The sequence below is a fragment of the Osmerus mordax genome, chromosome 23 (assembly GCF_038355195.1).
Source record: "Osmerus mordax isolate fOsmMor3 chromosome 23, fOsmMor3.pri, whole genome shotgun sequence".
In the NCBI taxonomy this organism is placed as follows: domain Eukaryota; kingdom Metazoa; phylum Chordata; class Actinopteri; order Osmeriformes; family Osmeridae; genus Osmerus; species Osmerus mordax.
Window position 1 is genome coordinate 10,158,604 of NC_090072.1, and position 26,135 is coordinate 10,184,738.

The 26,135-nt window shown below is 39.8% G+C and overlaps 1 protein-coding gene across 2 annotated transcripts in view; it reads left to right on the plus strand.

Annotated features, from left to right (window-relative positions):
* focad (focadhesin) overlaps positions 1-26,135 on the plus strand; it is a 128,977-nt gene that overhangs the window by 100,278 nt on the left and 2,564 nt on the right. The window contains exons 24-42 of one of the 2 annotated variants that reach the window (XM_067261178.1): positions 9,608-9,716; positions 10,053-10,169; positions 10,385-10,623; positions 10,705-10,794; positions 10,905-11,052; positions 12,276-12,395; positions 12,528-12,650; positions 13,386-13,463; positions 15,255-15,326; positions 15,433-15,535; positions 15,813-15,893; positions 16,019-16,168; positions 16,346-16,461; positions 16,615-16,875; positions 17,068-17,157; positions 17,522-17,699; positions 20,331-20,428; positions 25,451-25,702; positions 25,968-26,043. In XM_067261178.1, the coding sequence (XP_067117279.1) occupies positions 9,608-9,716; positions 10,053-10,169; positions 10,385-10,623; positions 10,705-10,794; positions 10,905-11,052; positions 12,276-12,395; positions 12,528-12,650; positions 13,386-13,463; positions 15,255-15,326; positions 15,433-15,535; positions 15,813-15,893; positions 16,019-16,168; positions 16,346-16,461; positions 16,615-16,875; positions 17,068-17,157; positions 17,522-17,699; positions 20,331-20,428; positions 25,451-25,702; positions 25,968-26,043 (2,501 nt within the window). The remainder of the gene's footprint in view (positions 1-9,607; positions 9,717-10,052; positions 10,170-10,384; positions 10,624-10,704; positions 10,795-10,904; positions 11,053-12,275; positions 12,396-12,527; positions 12,651-13,385; positions 13,464-15,254; positions 15,327-15,432; positions 15,536-15,812; positions 15,894-16,018; positions 16,169-16,345; positions 16,462-16,614; positions 16,876-17,067; positions 17,158-17,521; positions 17,700-20,330; positions 20,429-25,450; positions 25,703-25,967; positions 26,044-26,135) is intronic. The other variant, XM_067261179.1, reaches the window with a different exon arrangement.

Consider the following 26,135-nt stretch of genomic DNA (forward strand, 5'->3'; position numbering starts at 1 on the left):
GTGCAGGTCGACTGATTGATTTCCTTCTCATACATTCCCGTAGCGTGGCGCTGCTTTGAACAGTTTTTTTTCAGTGCTTCGAAACTATACGCTCATTGGATAAATGCTGCGATTATGGGGTGAATGCAGGAGTGGACTGGCCTGGACGCTGGCATTCTGCGTGATGATTGGAGGGTCTGTCGAAAGACTGCATCTACTTTTGATTGACAGCGATTTTGTACTATAAAAAAAGAGTATTCAAGTTCAGTCCCATCGCGGACTTTGCAACTGTAATTGAAAGACAAACTGCTGCAACCTATTTCTTGGTATTTGCTTGGCGAAATTGCTAGCCAATTTTCATCATACATTTCATACAATTATACACTACGTTCCTTGTTTCAGTTTAACCTAATTCCCACATTTCCTTCGAGTTTAATATTTTTTCGTTTTGATCGTTTTGGGATATTCTGTGCTCACAAAAATGAAGACAAAACACAGAAACAGACTGAATGCTGCGCCTGATATGCGTGTTGCGCCCTCCTCCTGCACCCCGGACTGGAACGCACTACAAAAACGCAGACAGGCCCACCTATCCCATTAGTAGGCTAATGTTGAAATGGTACAACATGTTTTGTATAATTTGTAATCTTTTGTTGAAATCTTATGTTGAAAAGAAGAAGAAATGGAAATGTTTTTTTAATAGCCTACATTTATGTCCAAATAGGCACTTATTGGATACCTTCTTTAAATATTGCTTGTTCAATTTTTCAGAGATATGTGATCACTCCGTCTGAGATAGCTTATTAACAATGGCAGTAGGCCTACAAGTTCTGAAATAACAATAAAATATAATTTATAAAATAACAATAAAATATCCTCATTAATGGTCAAATCCCTTTATTTTGTGATTTACGAATAATGTCTATTGGCTTGGGTTGCAAAGGCTTGTGACTTTTAAAATATGGGTCCCCAGAATAAAAGTTTGGGAATCACTGCTCTAGAGCAATCTGTCATTCAATATCCGAACAAGCGCAAGGCGGTTTTCAGCGCAGATAGCTGGTCAGACCCATCGGCAACCGATGCAAGCACACCTCACAATTCTCTAGTTATTAGTTACTTTATCGGGTGTGTGTGCCTTTGGCTGTATTCTCTCTCATATATATTATTATGTATTATTTATTTTGCCACCTTAACTCGTCCCTCAGTTTTTGCACTAGGTAGACAATGTTGGTGTCCGAATGTTCGTCTTGGTCCAAATTGCATGTATCTTCCCGAACATTCCGTTGGACGGATTAGCAGACATCCCAAGTCTCCCGGAAGTTCCGGGAGTCTCCCGCATTTCAATAGTGGCTTCCTGACGCCCGCAAATGCTATAGAATCTCCCTGAAATCTGTGATTTTGTATTTATAGCGAGCGAGAGACTGTCCAATGTTCATTTCTGGTAGAGACAGGTGCAATTCGCGAGTCTCTGCAGGTTGGGATGTCTGGTTTAGGCTTAATTTCAGTTTTTGTAGTGAAAAGTGAAGCTAACTGTAGCTAACTAGCTAGCCATAGTTACAAACGTCACTAACATCACAAACCCGCCCGCTCATTAACTTCTGGGAGATAGCTAGCTACCTAAACTGCAAGACAGCTGCAGAAATGCCACAGGCAAAGGCCAGGCTATTTGTTCATTTAACATTGTAATAAAAAACACATTTGTGAAATGAAATGTACAATACCATATACACTGATATTATTAGTACATCTACTTTCGGAAACAGTAGTTGGGTGTGCTCACGCCTTCGGCGAGCACAACCCTTTGTTCTCTCACATATGTATTATTTATTATTGGGTGTGCTTTGCCTTCGGCAAGGGCACAACCTTTGTTCTCTCACATATATATTATTATTATTATTTTTATTATTCTTTTTGCCCCCCTAAAACTCAGTCAATATTTGGCCTACATAGACAACGTAGGTGTCAAAAGTTTCGTCTTGGTAGCGATTGAGTTGCTTCTATTGGAATTTACGTTCCGTTGCATGGTTTAAGTGGAAATTAAGTGTTTGTGGCGAAAAGTGAAGCTAACGGTGGCTAATTTGCTAGCCACAGTCAATGACGCTACTTACGTCACTAACGTCACGAAAACACGCGTGACTACCTTTGCCAGAACATTCGTTTCACATCTGTTAACTTGGGGGATAGCTAGGCTAACTATAGCTTTACTGCAAGGCAGCTGCAGAAACGCCACAAGAAAAGAGGCCAGGGTGATAACTATTTACTCATTTTACTTTGTGATATGACACACAATTGTGATTTGTAATGTACAATATAAGCTGATATTATTAAGGAAGTACATCTACTTTCGGAAACAGTAGTCTACTATTTCACTGAAGTATTAGCATCATGACATTAGCCTGTGTTTCCCGGGCAACACATACTACAGTGGTCTATGATGTAGCGTTATCTGTTTTCAATCGTTAAAATAAACATTCCTCACATATACATTTTCGTTGTAGGATTTATTCCGACATTAGAAAACGATTTGTTGGTGAAATTACCATTACCTGTGGTTTCAAACCAGTGTAGCTCACTGCAACGCTGTAGCTTACGCGAGACACACTACAAAAACATCTAGCTACAGTACACAGCTGTTTAGGAAGTCAAACGGCGACAGAAAATGTTCGGTACTCCCCTTACTTAAATCAAAAGTCTATCTAACTACTAACCTGAACTTCATTGCCACAGCCTAAACGTTGTCAATCTGTTCATGAAAATAATTAATTTCAGCCTAAACCGTACAACGGAACGTTAAATCCAATTCAAACAACGCAATCGCTACCAAGACGAACACAGCAGTAGTCTAGTACTGTACCGTAGTATTACAATTTACCGGGGCAGCTTCTCCACACAGGGCTATATCGCATTTTGCGTTGTTACTGACAATGATCGCTACCAGTGAGCTTTTTATGAATGAGCGATTTTCTACTAAATAAATGTCAAGCTTATTTACGTTTTTGGTGGCATATTTTCAGTTAGCAGATGGTACTGTTTGAATCGCGATTCTATCTTCTGCCGGTAAAGTCGTAGAATAATCTTCAAAGGGGGTTCTTTATTAATGAATGAATGCAATATGAGTAGGCTAAATGCCTGAAAATATCACGAGAAGGGACAACTTAAAAGGACGTTTAAGTCATAGAGATTAGGTCAATTTTTACACCGGTCTGCCAAATGTATTCGTTTTGATTCAGCCTGTCAGCTGCCTCTTGCAGGGGAAATGAGAAGACATCATATTTCATTCGACACTTCACTCGTATTTTGAGTTGTAAATGAGCAGCAAAAAAAAGATGCTTTTAAATCTATGTAATCTTTATAAATAATAAGTAGGCCCGATGCATTTTTATATAAAATATACAGACCCCTGTGCAACCGACGCAAGCAAGCACACCCTACAATTTCCCCAGAAATTGTACCCTCTCTAGTTTGTATTATTTTTGCCCCCTTAAGGATCCCTCAATATTTGCGCTACATAGACAACAGCTGTGTCAAAAGGTCCGTCTTGGTCACGATTGCGTTGCTTCTATTGGGATTTACGATCCGTAGAACTGTTTAGGTTTGAATTAAGTTTTTGTGGCAAAAAGTGTATTTTGTCGGCAAAGGGAATCAGTGCAAGCCTAACGTCACAACGTCAGCACACATTAGCAACGACTCATAAATACGACGTGCATAGATGTACTAGTGATGGTAAGTTCGGATCATTTTACTGACTCGGTTCTTTGAATCTCGTTCAGTAAAATGAACGATTCTTTTTCCTAGTCATTCGTTCATTTCAACGGCGGGAGGGGGGGGGGGGGTGTACATTTTGTAGCCAATTCCCTGGCCTAAATACGTCCACTGCAAACATTTATCATATTCGCATGTAGTCCTGCATGTAAACCAGAAGATACTATTTTAAAATAAATTCCTTGATTAAAATAATGCATCATCATTTGTATGGTGAATCGCTCTCTGAGAGTACTCGTTACTCCCAAGTCATACTAATGATTCATTCAAAATGAACTAATCGTTCACGAACAACACATCACTACTAGCAGAGCCTGTTTAAGGAGAGCCTGCCCACTCCCTATAGACCAATTTTTGTTTGTAAACATTCGGGATGCGCGCGCAATGTGGCTGCAGAAAACCGGGAAAGGATAGCCTTTATAATGGCTAGAGAAGTACACGGATTATACAAATAGTTCGATTTAAAAATACCAAAAAGTTCGAGGAGGACAGCCTTTAAGAGAAAAAGCGATTCCCCATTGATCTGTCACATCAGAATTTTAATTTGGGTTACGAAAGTCTTGAAATTTGAGTGAGAATGTCGCCCGGTAGACTGCATAGTCTTATGCGGCAGCCATGTCTTCACGTCATGTCACAAAGTTCATAATTTTACAGTCAATTCTACACCTAAGAAGTCGAGCAGGGCAGCTTTAAAGAGATATGGGAATTCTGCTTTTAGCCAGCTGGTCCGATTATTTTTGTGATTTGTGTAAAACTGGCAATCTGAGTGAGACTGCGTCTCATGTCAAGCCCTGAAATCCAGTGGCCAGAGATATATGATGACCTGATCGACACTCCAAGTGTATTATACCCGGGAGAAGTTTGTCTTTTGCATCCGACATGCGCAGTTGAGCATGCTTGACAGTCATGTGACGTAGGGTGCAAATTGGTCTATTAAGCCCCATTGTACCAAATTTTGTTGCAGTTCCACCAGCGTTCCACTGGGAGTGATCTCGGTCGAGTGCAGAATGAATGGGAGTCTATGGAGCTAAACTGCTAAATTTGTCTCTTTCACCTGATTTTCGTTGAGAAATCTCAGATTTGATGGTAGTTTTTGCATGTTCAACATTGATTATAGGTCAAAATTTGAATGAACGAGTACTTATGTCCTTTCGATGAGTGTGAGGGTGAGTCGTTGTTGCCCATAACACGCTAGCATTCTGCTAATGAATGCTGATTGGTTAGTGAAGGACTGACAAACACCACAGATCCCGCTTGATGGCATCCAAAGTGGAATCAGAATGTCAGAGCATTAGCAACATTAGCAACAATATTAGCAAGCCAAAACTCTTTCTAGCATGTGTATTGACAGGGATAGCTAAACCTGTCAGTGTTGTCGATGCCTCGAGAGAAAAAAGGAAGTGACCAGAGCTTGCCGTAATGCGGTATCTCTGGCCGCACGATGTGTATGACGTCATTGATATTTTAAAAGGCTTTGTAGAACAAAAGGCGACTTTAAAAAAATCCTAAACCCAGCAGTGTGTATTTTTTTTGCCTCCCCTTTCGAATTCAACATTCAAATTACTAGACAAAGAATTATATCCTGAGAAAAGTGGATTTTGAGGGGTATGGCTCCATAGACCTCCATTCGTTCTGCCCTCGACCGTTAGCGCCCTCATATGGAACTAGAGTTGAACCACATATGTATATATGTCTATGAGTGGAACTGCAGAACCCGGAAGTTTCCCGCGAGTGGGAGTTCTCCCCATAGATATATATAAAGACTAGATGTCTTACGGCAGAGTCTACAACGTCCGCACATGGCAGCCATCTTGCTAAATTCAACCTGCTCACCCATAACATTGTGTTGGTACTACAGGTACTTTTTAAATGACCATAACTTGCTCAATTTTCAACCGATTTTTTAACGGTTTGGTTTGTTATCAACGTCAGAGATGTCGTTATTATTATACGTTTTTTTTTTATAGAATAGAAGTATGCAGTGGCATAACGACATCTCTGATGTATATAAATAAATATATTTATTTATACTTACATTTATTTATTTATACTTACATTTATCCACGGTGTAACTTGCTGCAGCAAAATAAATCTGTCGGCCCCCGTCACCAAGTCAGGGGGCGGGTTAAAGCCTCTGATTGGTGAATGAACAGTATACATACATACCAGGCAGGCTCAACCAGTCGATCAAGCTCTCTTTGTTCGATCTAGAGGGATCCTCTATCGTCTCACTCTGCAGCTGCTAGGGGTGTGCAATACTGCAAAATGTGGTATCGATATGATACCAAGGAGTAAATACAGGGCCAGTATTGCCAATACCGATACTTTTTACTTAGAAAAGCAGTTTAATTATTTTCGTAGATAAACGTAGATAAACGTAGATGCCTCTCTAGTTCAGTTTTGCTATTTCACATCACTGAGGCATTAGCATCTGTTGGACGACAAGCGACAGCGGTCCGTTTTCAATCATTAAAATAATAAACATGCCTCACTAATAAATATAATTTGTTATGACATTAGATTAGAAGTAAAAGATTTGTTGGTGAAATTATCATTTAAACCAGTGTAGCTCACTGTAACGCTGTTGTAACGGAGTGAGAACCGTTAAACTCGCTCCTCAGGTATGTAAGAGGCCACCCATCTGTCCATATAAGTGAAATGTTCCCCTGAGCTGTAACACAGGAGTAAAAATGGACACCAGAGACAGCAGACAGTGAGCTCTCCAACTACTTCTAGCACATTAGCTACCATTTCACCAAAATACCATAATTCTACACCGAGTAGCCTAATATCAAGTTAGCGGTTTGCACTAACTCATAGCAGAGATACCTCTGGAAAAGTTATATCTAGTATAATTATAACAAGCACACAGAACTGAGAACTGAGTGATGAACTGCTGGCGGCAGTGGATGGTCCAGGTGCGACCGGAGGAGGAACGGCCGGGAGGGCGATGCTTGGTACGTCTCCGCGCTGCAAGAGAAGCTGTGTGTCCCTGAACCCTGTCTGTCTCTGGTCCTTTTTATCCTTTAAATTATCCGCTGTGAAATGGTCACTGCAGAGGCGGCTGTTGGAGTTTATCCGAAGCTTTCCATTAGCGTGGCTCTTCACAAAATCAATCCACCTATTTTTCCTTTCCTCATCAATAGGTAAATTAAATAGCGCTGCAGCGTAGCTGAAGTTCTTGCATCCAGGGAAGATGCAGTTGCGGGTGGAGGGAGACATCCTGAAGCTAGCTAGCTAGCTGATGTGGACTACAATAACAGTACAGCAGGAGGAACCATTAAGTGATCTGACGTAGATGGGTCAAAATTACGTAGATAGGTAATTTTTTGGCTCCCCCCATTAAAACCTGATGTGAAAACGGAAGAGAAACTGTTCTACGGTCTAACTCCACATTTCAGTGCGACGTTTTCGCGCTTTGCACATGCTTTCAGGAACTCGTTTCACACGTATATAATGTACTGAGAAGCAAATCATGGAATTTGCTTTACAGGATCTTTAAGTTTAATTTCTCAAAATCAGCTTAGCCTACCAATAAAAAGCAGTTTTGGGTTCAAAGCGATTACAACCACTTGTGTGATGTTAAATTGCTTCACATTTAAAAATGCAAAAATAAATAATGGGAAATCAATGGAGCAAGGGCTTACTCTGATATCAATGTAATGTTAGCGAATGAGGAGTGAGAAGCCCCCCCCCTCCCCCTTGCTAATATTTTGTCTCCGCTGTTTGTCCAAAAGAACTGGCTTCATTTTCTAATTTCCCTTTCCCTTGTTTGGAAAAGGATCAAAGACAAGTTAAAGGGGTTGTGAAAGTTGAAAACCATCCAAGCTGAATAGCCGCAGCTTATTTGTGTTTTACTGGAATAACATTGAAGCATATGAGAATATATATATATTTAAAAATATATATTCCCCGAGGAGCATGCCCTGGACCCCCGAGGGGGTTCGGATCCTTGTCACCTTTTTCATCCCTGATGAGTTTGCACCCCTGCTCATAATCCGTTTCCATATAGTGGAAACGTATACTGTATTTTTCGGAAAATAAGCCGCAGTTTCTATAAACCGCACACCACCAGAATGGGAGCTTTATGTTTGTAAATCGGATTATAAACCACACTAGAATATATGCCGCACTTTATACGGGAACAATGATACCAAGCAATGCATGAGTATAGGCAGTACAGAATGCCGTTGTGTAAAATTTCAAAAATTAAAGTGCGTAATGTATGTTTTCTATTGCCCAGGAATTAACTCATATTTACCCTTAGACGCGTGAGTTCTCAATATTTCCGACGGTCCCCAAAGCGTAAGTTATTTTTCCGAAACGGTAGCTAGCTAGCTTTAGTTAGCTTCCGGGCTAAGTTATCTAGCGAAATACTCGTAGCAATGCTACTACCATGCAGGCAGACATCCCAACCTGCAAAACTAATTTCTGGGAGGTGGCTTCACCGACTACGCATATATGCGACGTTATGCTGTGAGACTCGCATTCGAACAATCACATATGTGCGACGCTACTCCTTAACGGGTTAAATATCATTCACGAAAAAAAGTGTTTCTACTGTTGTTTTGTTATAAAAACATTCTATAAGCCGCTTCGAAATATAAACTGCACCAGCACAAGAAAAATTTAAAATCAGGTTATAAACCACGGTTTTACTTCCGAAAAATACAGTATCTAGGAATATGTGGTCTCAAATATACATAAAGAAAGAGAAGCTTTCTTTAATAAGAAGCTAACAAAGTTGAATGTGCTTTTCCATACTTACAACACGGATTCTCTGGATAGACGGTCACATGAGCCCCGAGTCTTCAGGAAGGGATGTTGTTACTGACAATAATCGCTTCAGTAAAAAAAAAAAAAAAAAAAAAAAAAAAAAAATGTTTATTTTATTTGGGCATATTTTCAGTTTAGCAATTCCATCTGAGATACTGCCAGTGACAACATTGTTAGATATTAGGTTAGGACAATTTTTACACAGGATTGACCAATTTATTTGTTTTGATGGAACTTTTTCAACTATGTGAGGCTGCCTATCACCATAACCTCTTTCACTAAGGGAAATGACAAGAGAACCCTGTTTCATTCTACACTTAAATCTTAGTATTTTGAAATGTAAATGAACAGCAACAAATGTATGCTTATTAATCTATGCCATCTTCAAAAATAATAAGTATGCATACGTATTTAAAATATACAGAAATATCCATTTTAAAATGTTAGTAACAAAACTGACGCTTCAGCAACCAACGCAGGCACACCTAACAATTTCCCCAGAAAATCTACCTTCTTTAGTGATTTATATTTTAAGTGATTAGTACTTAATAGCTCTTTTTACCTTACAACTGAGTACCACATTCATACTGTTTATCAAACACTACTACAATTGCAATCCAGGGTAATCCTGTGATCTAACTTCTTAAAAATGTAAAAGAAAAAAGAAAACCTTATTCATACCCTCTTGGTTAGTTCATGGTAACTAGATAAATACTTCTTGTTGTAATATTCACCTTAAAATAAAGTAGTACACTTAGATAGATTATAGATTTGTGTGTCACAAACAAAATTGTATCGCTAACTGCCATGTGCCAAAACTTCACAGACTAGAATGTTACAGAGGTTACAAATCTAAAGATAAGAAGATTGCTATTTGGAAGATAGATTGATAATGACAGTAAATCAGTTCGACCTGTTCTTACCTAATCCAAATAACTTATTAGTAAAGTGCAGTATTCAGTGTACAATCTTCACTTTTTGTTGGCAATGGATGCTGGCATTAAATTCTGTAGAGACGAAACCCATGCTATCAAACTGGTATACTTTAAATTACTTTTACTCCTCTTCACGCTTATGTTTTTGTTAACAGAGACAGCCCTGTGGTGCAAGGGAACTCCATCTTGGCTCTGAGCGGTCTGGCCACTGTCTTGGCCAAGTATGAGACTGATCTACATACAGAAACAGAGGTCGGATTTAAGGTAGGAATCTGGTGTGGAGTAGTCCTTTTACCCATTACTTTTAATTATTAATCAGGCTACATGGCCCCATTCGCAAAATGCAAATGGAAATGCAATCTGTCAGTCCTCTCATCAAGGCGAGTCTTGACGTTAACCAAGGTCACTTCCTCGTTCAGTGACTTGGATAACACTGAACAGTCGGCACGTTCGGCCACGCCAATTCTGTTATTACATGTACACCCCTAGTAACTAATTGTATTTCTCAGAACATTAATTCATTGATCTTTTGACAAACGATTTACTACCACTGAATTACTTTCGTGTATTGTATCTCTGTTATTTGCTCTGCTGCTACAGGTAGGGACGGAAATCATACCCACAGCCACCTGGTTAGCCATGTTGATAGACACACTACTTAGCATCATCAGCAGCACCTATCAACCCAAAGGACTCGTCTTCCCCTGGTTCCAACACGTGAGTACAACAGTACTACACTAGTCAGACTTCACTGTACCACACAGAACAGTGTATAAAGGGCACTTGCTGAACATCACTCTTGTTATCTGCTCTTCACTTTTATCTTCTTTGCTTTGCACTGTTCAAACCTATCTCTCCACTGCAGAGCAGTTGGATATTATCCAACTTTAATCTTTTTTTCTACTTTACACAATCTGTTCCTTCTGTCTCAGCGATCTTATTCTGGAGAAAACACAGCTAGCATCATCGCCCGCTCCTGTGCTGCCCTGGCTCTATCCCTGATGGTGCCTGTGCTGGTCTCCAGGCACAAGGAGTATCTCCCTGAGGTTCTGTCCATCCTGAGAGCAGGCCTGCCCAATTCGCTCTCAGTAGATGAATCACAAACTGTCCAGTTCCATAGTGGCCTTGCCTTGGGATTGGTCCTTTGCAGTCTGCACGAGGAACGTCTTAGGTAGTCTCTTAGTAAAACAATTCTTAACTGAATAGTTTTAAAGACTTTCTGCATACAAAACTCTCTCATTTTCGTTAACAGTGATGTGTCAGATAAGAAGATGACTGATATGCTGAGGAACTCACTGGATACTCTAGAAGCCTGCTGCTTTGACACCAACCTGGAGTACAAGTCAGTTGTGTGTTTGTGTTGGTGTCTTATAATGCAGCACATTGGTAGTAATCATCAGTACAGTCAATACCATCTTACCTTTCTCTTCTTTTCTGACTGTACCTTGCTAGTATGGGCTGTGTGCTTGGCATGGGCCTGGTGTTGGTGGCTCTGTGTGGCAGCGGGCAGGTTGACCACAAGACAAAAGTTGCCGGCACCCTGGACAAACTGCTATTAGGCCTCCAGGAGAGTGCAAACCAGGGACGCATGCTTCAAGAGGTACCATCAATAAAATAAAATAATAAAAAACGTATATTACTGAAATAATTGGCCGTGGGTTTGTTGTCCTGATGTCCAGTGTAGTTTGAATTAAGAATGAGCAACGAAGATTAAAACTATCATTTTATCTCCTTAGAATAAAAAAAAAAAATCAACTCAAATTACTGATGTAATTTCAAAGTCAAAGTGAACTTTCAATCAGACCATGCAACAAGTAGTTACACAGACAATCGATTTTAACATTTGACATACTCGTGCAAACAGACATCAACAGGTTAAAAAAACAACATATACGATAAAAACAACAATATAGAAGTAAAGTGCAAAGTGCTGAATAGCAGCATGGATACTATATGTTATTGTGCATATGAAGTGCAAAGTGCTGAATAGCAGCACGGATACTATATGTTATTGTGCATATGAAGTGCATAGTGCAGACATTGAGCTTACAGAGTTAAAAAATAAATAATTTAGCAGTCAGATTGGTCCTTAGTGGGTGTATGTGGTGCAGGAGCACCTGTTCATGAGATTTTCTTGAGTGTGTTGAGTAGTCTGATGGCCTGTGGGAAAAAGCTGTTGCTGAGTCTGGTAGTCTTTCACTGCATGCTGCGGTAGCGCTTGCCAGATGGTAGGAGGGTGAACAGTTTGTGTGCTGGGTGGGTTGGGTCTATGGTGATAGATACTCTCTTGCGGCAGTGGGACAGGTACATGTCCTCAGATGAAAATTTTATATGACTTATGTACATATTAAAAAAATATATATTTGTAATTAAATATATGTAGCAAATGACAAATACCTTATTCAGTTGTACACACAATAATTGGCTCAATATGCAGTTGAAGTTGGCAACACCTAATAGTGACAACAATGCCCTCTTAAAGTGAATTCATAAGGCAATACTGTTAGTCTCACCTTCAGTTTTGTCACTTCAAAAAAATACCTTTTCCTTAGGTTTGTGGTACTGTAGGTCACTTACTTTGTATTTACTTAATAAATGCTTTCTTTAACCTGACATGAAAATAAAAAAGTAACTATTCCTATTGTTATAGATTGATATTAATATTATAAATATTTTTAGTGTAATCAGTCACAAAATCCAGGTTAACTCTCATATACCAAAACTTCATATACAAACGTATACTAACAAATACTAACACATTTTGTTTTCCCTCTTCATTTTATTCCTCCTCTCTTTCCCATTTCCCCCCATCCCCTCTCTTAGGTGTTTGCCTACTCGTTAGCTTGTGTGGGTGTGTCAGCCTTTAGTGTAGGAATTGTAAGTGCCACCAAAGCAGAGGAGGTCATGAACACAATCCGCAACAAAACAGAGGAGAGTCAACAGGTTAGGAGACACCTTGGTGTGTGCGTGTAAAAGCGTTATTTTCATGGCTATAGTATGTATACACTCTATGTTGCTGTTACTGTAGCCGATTAGGTGTGTCAGATGTGTGTCAGTCCTTTGTGTGTTTTTCAGACTCCAGGTTTCTCACTAGCCCTGGGTCTGGTGGTTCATGGACTGTCACAATGCGGCCATGGCAAGGTTGAGGAAATTCACCCTCGTCTCTTAGCTGCCTGGATCAAGATCCTACTTGCAGAGGTACTGTGGATTAGTGATGAGAAGTTCAGATCATTTGACTGACTAGGTTCCTGGAATCTCTTTCAGAATGTTTTTTCAAGTAATTTTGTAAATTTTCGGGAGGGGGTTCAACATTTTATTCATGCTAATCCCCTGAATACGTCCACTGTTCCAATCATATTCCAAAGAAAGAAATCTTAATGGCTCTAAACCAGCCAAGAGAAATTACTTTAGACTATAGGAAAGACAAGTAGTTCAGCATTTTACTGGGTTTTTGGTATTAAGTCTCATTTATTTGTCATGTGACTTGCATAGGCTCAGTAGAGGAAACATAAATTATTTGTTTACCTCTAAACTCTCATTTGTTACGTGAAGAAAAAACTAAAGACCCGAAGACACAGTCGAGAGGTGAACAAATCATTTCTGTTTCTTCCACTAAGCCTATGCAACAGTCCCAATTCATGGCCACGAGAAAATGAACAAATCACTCTCTGAGAGTAATCACTACTCCTGAGTCATATAAGAGGTTTGTTCAAAGTGAATGGATTGCTCACAAATGGAACATCATTACGATAAATCAGACCTAACTTTGTCTAATTGTTTGCAGTGCAAACCAACTTTTACTAAATTAATTTTTACTAAATCTAACTAATCGTTAAAGTTCATTTGTTCAAAGCGCTTTCTGGACAGGAATAGTAGTACCAAGGAGTTCGGAGAATGTTGTTTCTTGTTGATTGACCACATGCTACATTTCAGGACTGTCCTACCATGCAGAGGTTGGCTGCTGTCAATGGGTTGGTGGCACTGGTGGGCTCTGAGAGTAACCTTACTCAGGTAATGAATCTGGACTAGAAAGGGCATTGCTAGTCCCCCCCCCCCTCCCCCTTCAGAGAGATCTGTAAAAATATGCCATAATGTGGACCTACAGTAAGTCCTCTAGTTTATTCCATCTCAGCCTATTGGATTTAGGTTGTGTTAATCTCTGCATAGTTACTCACTGCTTTTCACACCAATCCCAATTGTATTGTTGGGCACCTGATTGGTTAGGGACTAGGCAAATTAGTACATTTGTAAATTATGCAATTATTCCACCCACATGATGGAGCTGATCTCACAAACAAATAATTTTCAACTGCAAGCTTTGAACAATAGTGTTAGACCATATTGTACATCGGTGTGTTAGTAGGTACTGTAGAGCAGTGTTTCCCAAAGACTGGGTCGCGACCCTCGGGTGGGTCGCAAGAGATTTTTTGGGGGTCGCCTTGTTACGATCTGCATCTCTGCCAGTGGCGATTTCTTTAAGACTGCAAATATAAAAAAAATAACGGTCAAGTATTTACTACTGTGTTAACATTTTAAATGAGTTTGAACACGTTCAATTTGAAGACGAGTTCGTTCAGAATCAGCTACGTATTCGTGCAGGTCAACTGATTGATTTCCTTCTCATACATTCCCGTAGCGTGGGGCTGCTTTGAACAGTTTTTTTTCAGTGCTTCGAAACTATACGCTCATTGGATAAATGCTGCGATTATGTCCTGCCCACGGACGCTCAGCGTCTCTGGGGGTGAATGGAGGAGTGGGCTGGCCTGGACGCTGGCATTCTGCGTGATGATTGGAGGGTTGTCGAAAGACTGCATCTACTTTTGATTGACAGCGATTTTGTACTATAAAAAAGAGTATTCATGTTCAGTCCAATTGAGGACTTTGCAACTGTAATTGAAAGACAAACTGCTGCAACCTATTTCTTGGTATTTGCTTGGCGAAATTGCTAGCCAATTTTCATCATACATTTCATACAATTATACACTACGTTCCTTGTTTCAGTTTAACCTAATTCCCACATTTCCTTCGAGTTTAATATTTTTTCGTTTTGATCGTTTGATTGGGATTTTCTGTGCTCACAAAAATGAAGACAAAGCACAGAAACAGACTGAATGCTGCGCCTGATATGCGTGTTGCGCCCTCTTCCTGCACCCCGGACTGGAAAGCACTACAAAAACGCAGACAGGCCCACCTATCCCATTAGTAGGCAAATGTTGAAATGGTACAACATGTTTTGTATAATTTGTAATCTTTTGTTGAAATCTTATGTTGAAAAGAAGAAATGGAAATGTTTTTTTAATAGCCTACATTTATGTCCAAATAGGCACTTATTGGATACCTTCTTTAAATATTGCTGGTTCAATTGTTCAGAGATATGTGATCACTCCGTCTGAGATAGCTTATTAACAATGGCAGTAGGCCTACAAGTTCTGAAATAACAATAAAATATAATTTATAAAATAACAATAAAATATCCTCATTAATGGTCAAATCCCTTTATTTTGTGATTTACGAATAATGTCAATTTGCTTGGTTTGCGAAGGCTTGTGACTTTTAAAATATGGGTCCCCAGAATAAAAGTTTGGGAAACACTGCTGTAGAGGGTTATACCCTGCCCTAGTGCTCTCGGGGTTCCAAATTCTCAGCCTTGTGTTTTGGGCTGCTGCGCCTCGTAAAATATGTTCCAAAATGGACCCCAAGATGGCGTCAAAGATCTTTCATTGCTACAGTGGCCCAGTAAATAACAGTGAGACATGAAATTGATTGACTGACTGTGACAGTGATTGATTTGTTCCCCATAAGCTGAAAAATCAATCAGAGCAGTCCTCTCTGCTGCAGAGCAACGTAAATGAAGTAATCCGGGCAACAACACAGGTAATACCTTCACAACTTTTCAACATTAATGAAGCATAATTTATGATGTAATTTTCTGTTACTGATATCATACTGATAACTACTTATAACCACACTTCTATCATAGATTATTACTTACTCAAGGGCCATCGGGCTGCAGTCTAACAGTGCGTGTCTACTGGGCCACCTGCACTTGGCCCAGATGTCGTTGGGTCATAGTCCCACAGCAGGTAAGGCCCCAAGAGAGAGAAAGAGTTCTCGACCACTCTCTCGAACGACCTGTAGGTTACATCTGCATGTCTTTCGCTATGACCGGTCCAGAGTACTCTGTTAATTCTTAATTTGTACAAACTAAATAAATTGTATTGAAACCGCCATCTTGACTATTCAGATCTACACAGTGCCACTTGAATTTTTCCATGACAGTGTGCCACCTATTTTATCTAGTAGATTCAATGACACAATCTCTATTTTCTCTTTTTTTATACATTTCTCTTTTTCATCCAGTTCCTCAAGGCTTCAGTTACCTAACAGAGAAAAGTGTCATAAGATCTTTAGGGGATTTCATCACAGAGGCAGGAAGAAAAGGTTTGGAAACTATCACTTCCCTCCAATTGATTTTGTCAGTAGCAATCTTTCAGACATATTAATGCCCCCTTTTGCCCTAAAATTATTAAGTTCATGGCTTCCCACTTCCAATTTTTTCTGTCAAGGACCTGAGGTGACCCTTCCTGAACTGGTTAAGACAGCGCTTGGTCCTCTGGCAGCAGTAGGCAAAAGTTTCCAGTACCCTCCAATCAACTGGAGTGCCATACTCTCCCCTTTAATGAGGCTAAACTTTGGTGTGCTTTACCATAGAACATGTACAGTACACCCACACACACCAAATACACACACTCACACTGGCATGCTTGTTCATACGCAAACGCACATATCACACTCTCACTTATACTATATACCTAAACCTAAAACAATTTTCTAGAGTTGTCAAAGCAAATTATCTTAACATCTGTGGAAATGTGTTATTGTGCCTTTTGTAGGTGAAGAAGTCCAGCATCTATGTATGGAGCTGGCAGCGAGTCAGGCCCAATCTTCCCAAAGTGCCTGTCTCTTCTTAGGGTCCTGGCTATGCTCACCTCTTGTATACAGTCTTTCGGTTCGTTTGGGCAGGGTGGGAATACAATAATTATGAGTATCCTACTTGGAAATTGCACAAATAGCATAGACTGTTAGATTACATACATGGGTTACAAACAGTATTTGAAGTATTCTGTCCCCTGGGATTTTACCAACTTTTCCCTTTTTCTAGTGTCACACACGAGGCCACCTATATGACACTCTGAGTGTGTGGATGAAGTACGTGCCAGAGGATAAGCTTAAAGTGTTTGTGGAGACCCTAGGGGTACAGCAGTTCCACCCTGAGCTCCAGCCACAGCGCCTGGACCTCTGTCTCTCCCTCCTCAGAGGCCTGAGCCAAGCTATGGCCCTCCCCAAACCACCCAACCACTGCTGGGCCATCTTATGTTCCACCACAGAGAAAATATTTGCCCTCCTCCCCAACAACATACAGGTAACAAGCCCTAAAAACATACCTATAAATCAGTTTCTTGTTTTTGTTGAATAATAACATGGCTACATTAAAAAAACAGCCTGATGGAGCACCTTGATTGTGTGTGTACTTCCCTCCTAACTGTAGTCATGACAACACCTCAGTGATCTATAACTGTAAAATTTCATAAATTATTGATTGTTTTATTTGTAGGACAATGATGTTGGCTTGTATTTGGAAATCTCCAAATGTCTGTCTAAATTGCCTGACATGGAGATTGACCGGATTGCTCATGTCACAGAGGTACAGTCTCACATTGTTACATAAAATAACAATATAAGCCAGAAGTGGGCAATTATACATTTTGGAAGAACAACCACAATGAAGCTCATTTCACAGGGAATTTGTATATATATTGAAAGTTAAATTTTTACCATAAACAGTAGCTGGCCTGGTGTATGGCCAGTTATTGCAGATTTTCCTAGAAGTGTCTGGAACACTATCGCAAATACATTCAGTTACATTCATCCTAGTGCAAAACAAGCTAAATGTTCAAAATTGTTTTGTGGCTCTTGGTTTCTAAGTAGATTGCAGATTTAAAAGGGATGTAAAGAACAACAAACATCTCTTCTAAGTTTGTAAAGGCTTTATGTCCACACTCTTTCAGACTCAGGTGGAAAAGACATGCTTTGTCTTGGCCCATCTGACTTCCCAGGGACGAGTACCACTACTGGGGCTGAACAATGTTATTTCCGCAGTGCTGCATGGTTGGCCTAGCCAGCGGGTCGGCTGGCTTCTCCTGCAAACCTTCCATCAATGCCGTTTGGCATCCAGCCCTAACACAGGTCAGCCATCTTCAGAACTGTGGTCAAAAAGCTAACCACCCACACCTTTAAAAAAAAGCAAATGCCATCTCCAGGTTGACGGGAATAATGTTTGAAGCGTTTACAGTCAAATGTTTCGAAGTGCTGAACAATATTGGAACTAAATTTGGAAAATTTACTAAAACTTCATTTAGATTTTGTTTGTCAATGGGGTACTGTCTTAACACTATGGTTAGCCAAATGGTACTAGGGCTAGGCGAAATATAAAATAAATGATATCTCGATATGTCAAATTTCTTACGATATTCGATATATATCTTGATATGTTTGCATTTGCATTTAAATAATAAAAAAACATTACTTTCTTTTTCCCCCATTAGAAAACAACAAAAACAATTTAGATAAAACAGCTATTGTTACAAAGTACAAAATGTGTCGTGCAAATTTAAGCAGTTGCCATAACATGGTATTTGCAACTTGACAAAATGGACTTCACATTCACAATTCATGCAGAGGTCCTTATGTGACAGGACAAAAAGAGAGCAAAAGAGTGCCTGTGCGAGTGCAATTTTCAGTTTGTGCACATGCTCTGTGTGTGTGTGTCTGTGTGTGTGTGTGAACACAGAGGAGCCAGACAGTGATCTTAAAACACAAGCAACACAAGGACCAGCAAAGAAAAACATATATCTATATTTTTTATATATATATTGTTTGTTTTTTTCAAAATGATTGCGATCTTATCGCAAGATTAACAATACATTTTTTTCTTTGGCGCAATTCTGTGGGACTGTGTGCCTCGAATGAGTGGAATAATCATAAATTCATATAATATATATCAATAATAAATGATTTGGGAAGGTGTGCTATTTCCCTGTCCTATCACAGTTTTGCTAAATGTTTTCCTTGGCCTACTGTGTGTTTTACAGGATAAGATAAATTGCGGCCAGAAAGAAATGTGAAGAAAATGTTATTATTGATTCTCCACAGATTTCCTTGAAACAACTTGTATATCTTTGTATTATATATGAATATAGAACTTCAAACACTACCTCACAAATGTATCACTGCACTAGCATATTTTATTGAATTTGTGCTAATTCAGTTTGTTTAATAAGGCCAATCAGATCTAATAAACCCCTTATGAAGAGGCAATGCTAATATTAGTTATTTTAGGATGTGTGAGGATGTATTTGTAGCTGTCAGTGCATCTTCGTCTGGCTTTTCAAGAACACCTGAGCAATGAAGAGCCGGGTTCAGTTACTTCAGAAAGAAGCAAAGCCTGAAGCAAAGTCCTGATGCTAGGCATGATTTGAAATTCCCTTCCATGGCACCCCAAACAACCTTTTTAAAGCACTACGAGTAAGCTCTTCTTTACAGCAGCAACCCAGTCATCCCGTTGTCCCATTTTTATGTCCCATATTCAAATAGGACTAAATTACAGCTGTTTGAACTTTAACCAAATCTGACAATGCTTGCCATTGGAGAAAGGTCTTATTTCCTGATACAAAAACTGAACAATCAAAAGTCTAAGTCTGCGAATGGCTTAGTAGGATGAGACGCAGTGCTGATGTGTTAAGGGTGGTGGGTTCTAAACCAAGCAAAGCTATAAACTTTTTTTTTTTTTTAAGACAGAAATTACAGTTTCAAGTCTTCTGGGTAATCCCAGTGTAACTATCTATTATGTCAATTTTACAACATTTTGCCATTTTGGAGGAATTCGCCATTGCTGCTTGCAGCTATATTTGTATATTTTATTGTATAGTTTATTTTAATCGAATTCCACTTAGTATTGCTAGTTATGTACCCTTAATATAGTTAGTCCTCATATTTAAATTTTAGATTCCTATATGTTTAATGTTGCACCTTCCTGCCAAAGCAAATTCCTTGTCTGTGCAAACTTTCATGGCGAATAAAACCCATTCTGATTCTGAATCGACCACATTTATACTCGGTCTTGTCTCGGTCTCGAACAAAGATTTTCAAGACCACAACTGCCGGAATATCACGAAATTTCCGGTGCATTGTTTAATTTATTTGTTAATATCATTACTGTTATTAGATATAAAATGTTACGCTTTAGATGCAACCAATAACTTAACTTATTTCTAATTTGAAATAACCCATCACCCCTCCTCGCACCCCAAAAGTGAATGAGGAAGATAGGCGAAACAGTGGCTGTCTGAAGATGTTGGCCAAATCAGCAATAATTTGATTTGGTTACCTGAACCACAAAGAGTTTACAATAACGTCCAAAAGAAAACACACAGTTTGTGTACATTCTGCAAAGAGACGCTCACTGAGACGGCTGGCACTAGGCCTACATCCAACATTTACCGGCATTTAGAAAGAAAACATTAAAAAAGGTAAGCTAGGCGTAAGTAACTCTAGCAAAGCTACCTAACGCTTGCAATGTGCCTCTGTACCAAAACTCTTAAGAAATCTTTTCCCCATTACACAAAGAGATTTAGCTAGCATTAGCTATGTAACATACTGTATGTTTCATAGCGTTAGTTTCAGTTGTTTGCCATTTCAGCTTAAAAAAAAGATCAATAATGAAAGAATTACTACAGTAACTTATATTACAAAAAGGACCATGCTGTAGCCCACTACATGTCATCATACCAATGTATTTATTCAAGTGTACTTTCTTAGGTGTCTCAGAGCGGATGGAGTGGCTCCTTGAACTGATGGGACACATAAGAAATATTGCATACGGAGCCACCGTTCCAAATTGTGGAAATGCCAAGCAGGTGTGTACTCACATTTCTGGTCATTTACAAATTTGTGTGTGTTGGGGAGGGGCAGGGTACATCCGATGACTGTAATGTGAGAGGGCAATCTTTACATATTGGTGAGAAATGGAACAGTACTTATTTAGCAATTGTTTGTGTTGTTTTTACTGTAGAGTTGCGCTCACCCCCTTCTTCTTCTCTCTCTCTCTCTCTCTCTCTCTCTCTCTCTCTCTCTCTCTCTCTCTCTCTCTCTCTCTCTCTCTCTCTCTTTCTTTCTCTCTCACTACAACGGACCCGTCTGTGAAAAGCCCCCTCTCCGTGCACGCTCTGAATCAATGCGCGGGATGAACGGCTTTTTCCGTCAGAGAAGACGGCCGGAGAATCAATCCGGAGTTTACGAATGGTTAGGCCCGGTCCTAATGTCCACCCTCACAAACTCACGGACTTTGAGTGTGTTCTCGCTAAGTCTGTGAGGGCTTAGGGCTGTCATACAGTCAAATCGTCAAGTGCCTGAGGGCTCTTTCCCAGACATTTTGAACCCTTTATGCACCTTTTTCGCGTGTCCGCATTTTGGCAGACTTTAGCTAAGGGAAGTAGTTAGAAATAAAAGTTAACATGTACGTTTTAACACAAAGCTCACTGATGGTGCCAGAACTGTGTGTAGGTTGTCCTTTCATGATTAATTGGGTGTGCTCACGCCTTCGGCGAGCACAACCATTGTTCTCTCACATATATATTATTATTAGAGGCCAAGCAGCGAAGCTTCAAGGCACTTGTTGTAATTGGGTGTGCTTTGCCTTTGGCAAGGGCACAACCTTTGTTCTCTCACATATATCTTATTATTATTATTATTTTCCCACCCCTAAGGATCAGTCAATATTTGGACTACATAGACAACGTCGGTGTCAAAAGGTTTGTCTTGGTCACGATTGCGTTGCTTCTATTGGGATTTACGTTCTGTTGCACGATTTAGGCTGAATTTAAGTTTTTGTGGCAAAAAGTGCCTTGTGTCAACAAAGGGTATCAGTGCTAGCCTACGTCACAACGTCAGCACAAGTTAGCAACGACGCATGGACACAACGTGCATAGATGTGCTGTTGCACAGCGAGTATCGTGCCGTGGTGTACTAGCAGCATCATACATGTACTGTACATTTAAGCAAATCAAGACTTGCATGTACAGTAAGTAATGTAACATTAAATAATGTATTTAAACTCAAGCTTGTGTGGTGCGTCGCTGTCTTCAGTGGCACAGCCTAAACTTTATGTCAAAAGAAACATTCTCATTTCCGGCGCTTTCAAACAATCCCCTTAAGTTTGGCTATCAACGGCAGCTAGGCTAGCTAGCTCATAGCACAATTTATTGAGGTCAGCTTCTCCACCGTGCAGGGCTCTAGTCTAAGATCAAATAGTCGTATTTGGCATTGTTACTGACAATGACCGCTTCCAGCAAACTTCTTTTGAATTAGCCATTTCCGCCTAAATAAATGTCAAGCTTATTTATGTTTTTTGGGGGCATATTTTCAGTTAGCAGATGGTACTGTTTCAATCGCGATTCCATCTAGCTAATAATACTGCCAGTGAGAACGTTGTTACTTATAAAAGCTTGTTTCAAGGGGGTTCAGCTTGTTTCAAAGGTGGTTCTTAATGAATTAATGCAATATGAGTGGGCTAAATGCTTGAAAACATCGCTACTGTAGAAGGGAAAAACTTAAGGTGACATTTTAGTCATATAGGTTAAGTTCATTCTACATTTACAGTACATTTAGCCATTTTAGCAGACGCCCGTATCCAGAGCGAGTATACAGGGTACAGGGACATGCTACACTTCACTTTTTGTATTTTGAATTGTAAATGAGCAGCAACAAATAAACAGAAATATCAGTTGTAAAAGTAGCAGTTAATAAACGGACCCATTTGCAAGCAAGCACACCCTACAATTTCCCCAGAAATTGTACCCTCTCTAGTTGGGTGTGCTTTGCCTTCGGCAAGGGCACAACCTTTGTTCTCTCACATATATATTTATTATTATTTATTTTTGCCCCCCCGCCTCAGTCAATATTTGGACTACATAGACAACCTGGTCAAAAGTTTCGTCTTGGTAGAGATTGAGTTGCTTGTATTTTTATTTACGTTCCGTTGCATGGTTTAAGTAGAAATTGGGTTTTTGTGCCAAAAAGTGCCTTCTGTCAACGAAGGGTACTCAGTGCTAGCCTACACTACGTCAGCACACGTTAGGAACGACGCATGGATACAACGTGATAGAGACGTTCTAGCACGCAAGTTGGAGCTTGGATTATGAGTGAAAAGTGCCAACTCCCAAAATTACCAACCATTGGGCTTTGTTGAGAAAGCAATTTTGAGTGGAACTGCCATCTATGATTTTTGATTTAGGTTGTGAAAGTCTTTGTAATTCTGAGCGAGTGCGGGTCGCCCGTGAGACTGCCTAGGCGGCAGCCATGCAAGCGTCATAGTAGTCTAGTATTTTCGTAATTTTATAGTTCGGTCAATTCTACACCAAAAAACTGAAGGAATGATATGACGATATGACTATTGTGAAGACAGCCAGATGGTGACATTTTAATGTAGGTTTCTGTAAAAAACTTTGACGATTGCGTCAGCTGTTGTCGATCTCTGATGAGTATTTTCTTAATTTCGTACCAGGGTCAATTCTACATCAAAAATTAGGAGGGCAGCGTTTTAAAGATATGGCGATTGCGAAGACAGCCAGCGGGTCAGCATATTTTTGTGATTTGTGTAAAACTCTGCTCGCCCACTGTGTGTAGTACTGTCTTCAATGCCACAGCTAAACTTTATATCAAAAGAAAAATTCTAATTTCCGGCGCTTTCAAACAATCAGTGAAGTGTTGCTAGCAACAGCAGCTAGCTTGCCTCTAGCAAACTTCTTTTGAATTAGCCATTTCCCCGTAAATTAATGTCAAACTTATTTACGTTTTGGGGGGCATATTTTCAGTTAGCAGACGGTACTGTTTGAATCGCGATTCCATCTGAAATACTGCCAGTGACAACGTTGTTACAGTAGCTTGTTTCAAAAGGGGTTCGCTTGTTTCAAAGGGTGTTCTTAATGAAATATGCAATATGAGTAGGCTAAATGCTTGAAAATATCACTAGAAGGGAAAAACTTAAGGGGATGGACCCACCTGCAACCGACGCAAGCAAGCACACTCTACAATTTCCCCAGAAATTGTACCCTCTCTAGTTCTAAATATGCTTTCATCAGATTTGATCCAACAACATTACTATTTTGGCGATAATGCAGCAAAGTGCTGTCCCATTCCAATTTATAGCATTTTGAGCCCTTGCCTGCCGTGGCCCTGAAGTGCAAATCACACCCACTAATATGAGTGCATCCCCCAAATGAAAACACTCCCCCCAAATACGAATCAACTTCCCCCAAATAGGATGACGTGCTCACCTCCCCCCAATACAAAGACACGCTCCCCCAAATGGGAAACGACATTACATTAACTCAAAAACACATTACATTAACTGAAAACGGAAAGGGTAGGTACAATCAGGGATGTAGCGGGGGCTAAACTCACGTAAACGCCGTTTACGCACCTCCCGAAATTCAGAAATAGCGTTTATCCACCTCTAAATTGCAGAAATTGCGTTTATGCGCGTTTACGCACATCTAAATTCCCTCCGCCTCGTATTCTGCCGTTGGAATAATCCGAAATAAATTTGGTGTAATTTTAAAACACCAAAGACTAAATTTCATATTGTTTAACATATAAACGCTGTAGTCTGAATCATTTAATCTGCGCTGTATGGTCTGTGACCAGTTGACTCGTATTTGGGGGGAGTGTTTTCATTTGGGGGATGCACTCGTTAGTGGGTGTGATTTGCACTTCAGGGCCACCGTACTTGCCTCCTCTTGCACTCTTCACAAAAATACAGCCCAGCCCACTTACTAGGTGACATCAAGTAACTGTTCAGGGCTTGGGGGGTACATTGGAATTGGGTCTTAATTCTCTGCACAAATTTGTCCAAAACGGATACATTCAAGTTAAGTACAATAATATTCATAGTTAAAAACATTCGGCAAATATAACAATATGAGTCCAACGTAATGCTTATAGTACATAATGCTCAAAAAAACTATTTTGCGCTCAAATTAATGCAAATACATTTCAGCTGCGCATTACTTGTTGAAGTCTCCATCTACACTCATATCAAACCAATACTAGGACCTAGTTTTGGGCTAAGCCCCTAATGTTTACAATGTCTGGCTCCGCCCCTGCCTACCACCGCAAATATAATCTTATTATGTGGGAAGCGGTGTCCAGTGCTACAGGGTACAGACATTTTAGATCATTGGGTGCTTCCAACTTTGTGCCATTTCCTGTTTCAGCAAGATAGTGCCCCAGTGCATAATGCAGGGTCCATAAAGACATGGTTCCACAAGGCTGGTGTGGAGAAACTCGAGTGGCCTGCACAGAGCCCTGACCTCAATCCTATTGAACACCTCTGGGGTGAATTGAAACAGTGAGGCCAGGCATTCCCCTCCAACATTAGTGCTTGACCTTACGAATAATGTTTTGTCTTAATGGGAACAAATGTACCACAGACACATTCCCAAATATTGTGGACAGCATTCCTAGAAGAGTGGCAGCTGTTATAGCTGTTTACAAAGTACCTACTGTATCAAAAACTTCGGTAGAAGGAGCATGATGCTGTTTGCTACCACCAACCCTTGATGACTCATTTAGCCATTAAGAGCAGTCAGGTCCACTGAATTGTAAAAAAAAATCACAGGAGTTGTGTGAAACTGACTTCTGGCAGTAAATGCATGTAAATATTCTTAAATATTAAAATTAAGTATTAAAAATGAGTTATTTAAGATAGTTACATTGTCCATTTACCCTTTCTTACTAATTTCTATGTGGTTCAAGGTTTATGGATGTAAATATTCTACACGTTGTAGTCATCTTTTTTTTTTCTTCCAAAATCCAATGCTAGAATAGAACAGACCAAAACAACTTTATATTTCCTCTGTTTCCTATATTCTCCCATGCAGACGACACAATTCCTTATCCAAGTATTTGCAGCTGCTGTGGTGTCCTGGAGTGACCACACAATACCCCTCCTCGTAGGAATAAGGGCCCAGTGGTTGCCATGGAAACAAGAATGCAAGCTGCCTGTTCTGCCTCACTCCTTTTATGGTGATGGGTTGCTAACTGAGCAGTCACTTTCATTGTGCCTGCTGGGATTACCCCCGTGTCTGAAGCACCTCTTGGTCAAGGAGCCCTGGGGCAGCCAATCACCAAAGGTTAGTCTTCACATAATCTCCCTCCCTTATCCTAAATGTTATCTAACACTGAATGGTAATTGTAAGTCATTTTCTTAGCACATAGTGTAGCCTGAATACAAATAATGAAGGATTATTTATTCAAGGATCATTTATTTCAAGTACATCTCATTTTGTCATTGTTACTTTCATTTTCAATCAAATAATAATAACATAACAGGTGGTGTAGAAAGGGAAATATTTTAAATTGTGTGAAAATTAAAGGCTCATTGTGCTTTTGTAACAGTTTATAGACTGGCTCCTCAGCATCACAGAGGGTCCTGAGGCTGGCCTGTCAGCAACATCCATCAGTGCTGCCAAAGGTCAGATGTCAAACGTTTTTGACTACGACCATTACGTAAAACTGATCATTTTGATACTAAGTTTATAGTCTTATCAAAGCATATTTATCATT